Genomic DNA, 830 nt, shown 5'->3' on the forward strand with positions numbered 1-830 from the left:
GGGGCCTGGAGAGGAGGGAGCTTCGGGGACAGGGCAGAGGCGCACTGACAGCCCTCCCCCCGCAGGACTGGGACTACACCTATGTCCACAGCTTCTACCACTGCGCCCTGGCCATGTCCTTCATCCTGCTGCTGCCCAAGGTCAACAAGAAGGCGGGGAGCCCGGGGCCCCCGGCCAAGCTGGACTGCTCCACTCTGTGCTGCGCCTGTATCTGACCTTGACCCCCGACCCCGGCTCCAAGCCCCCGCCGCCCGGTCTCGTGCCTGGCGCATCCTGCTGTCCTTCCCGGCCCCGAGTGTCCAGGAGCGACTCTGCCCTCGGATTCCGAGGGTCCTGGGGATTTGGGGAGCCCTCTGTGCCCAGCGCTTCCGGAGAACCCACTTCCTGCGTTCCTGCTGGGGCCGAGCGACGCCGCCTCCTCCTCCCGGGCCTCAGGCGGCCGATCACCAGCCTGCAGCGCCCTGGGTCTCGGTCCTTCCACCCGCCCTTCCCTCAGCACCGAGAGCGCCGGCCCGGTCCCCGCCAGAGCGGTTCTGCCCGCCACGGGCCTCCTGCCCTCCCCACTCCATCGGTTCGCTCTCGGCACTGCTCTCACGCTTCTGTCCCCGGCCCGGCTCCGAGCAGGCCCACTCGGAGGCCGGAGCCTGGGGGCACTCTGTCCTGGTCCCAGCCCGCCTGCCCCAGGGCCAGCCCCGCCGCGGGGTCCCTAAATCAAGCTGTTCTGATGACAATCACCAATAACAAGCACCTCCACTTATTGATTCCTGGGAGCCCACGTGCGTGCCCGTCTCTGTCCCCTGAGCCCTCGCCCGGCCTCAGCCCGGCCCGGG

General features: G+C 69.8%; 1 protein-coding gene across 1 annotated transcript in view; it reads left to right on the plus strand.

Moving 5' to 3' along the window:
* Positions 1–229, plus strand: part of TMEM8C (transmembrane protein 8C) — a gene marked incomplete at its 5' end in the record, with an annotated part of 8,721 nt that extends 8,492 nt beyond the window's left edge. Inside the window, one exon of the mRNA XM_005871802.2 lies at positions 66–229. Coding sequence (XP_005871864.1) covers positions 66–215 — 150 coding nt within the window. The remainder of the gene's footprint in view (positions 1–65) is intronic.
* Between the last annotated feature and the right edge of the window lie 601 nt (positions 230–830).

Source organism: Myotis brandtii, unplaced genomic scaffold (assembly GCF_000412655.1).
Source record: "Myotis brandtii unplaced genomic scaffold, ASM41265v1 scaffold357, whole genome shotgun sequence".
In the NCBI taxonomy this organism is placed as follows: domain Eukaryota; kingdom Metazoa; phylum Chordata; class Mammalia; order Chiroptera; family Vespertilionidae; genus Myotis; species Myotis brandtii.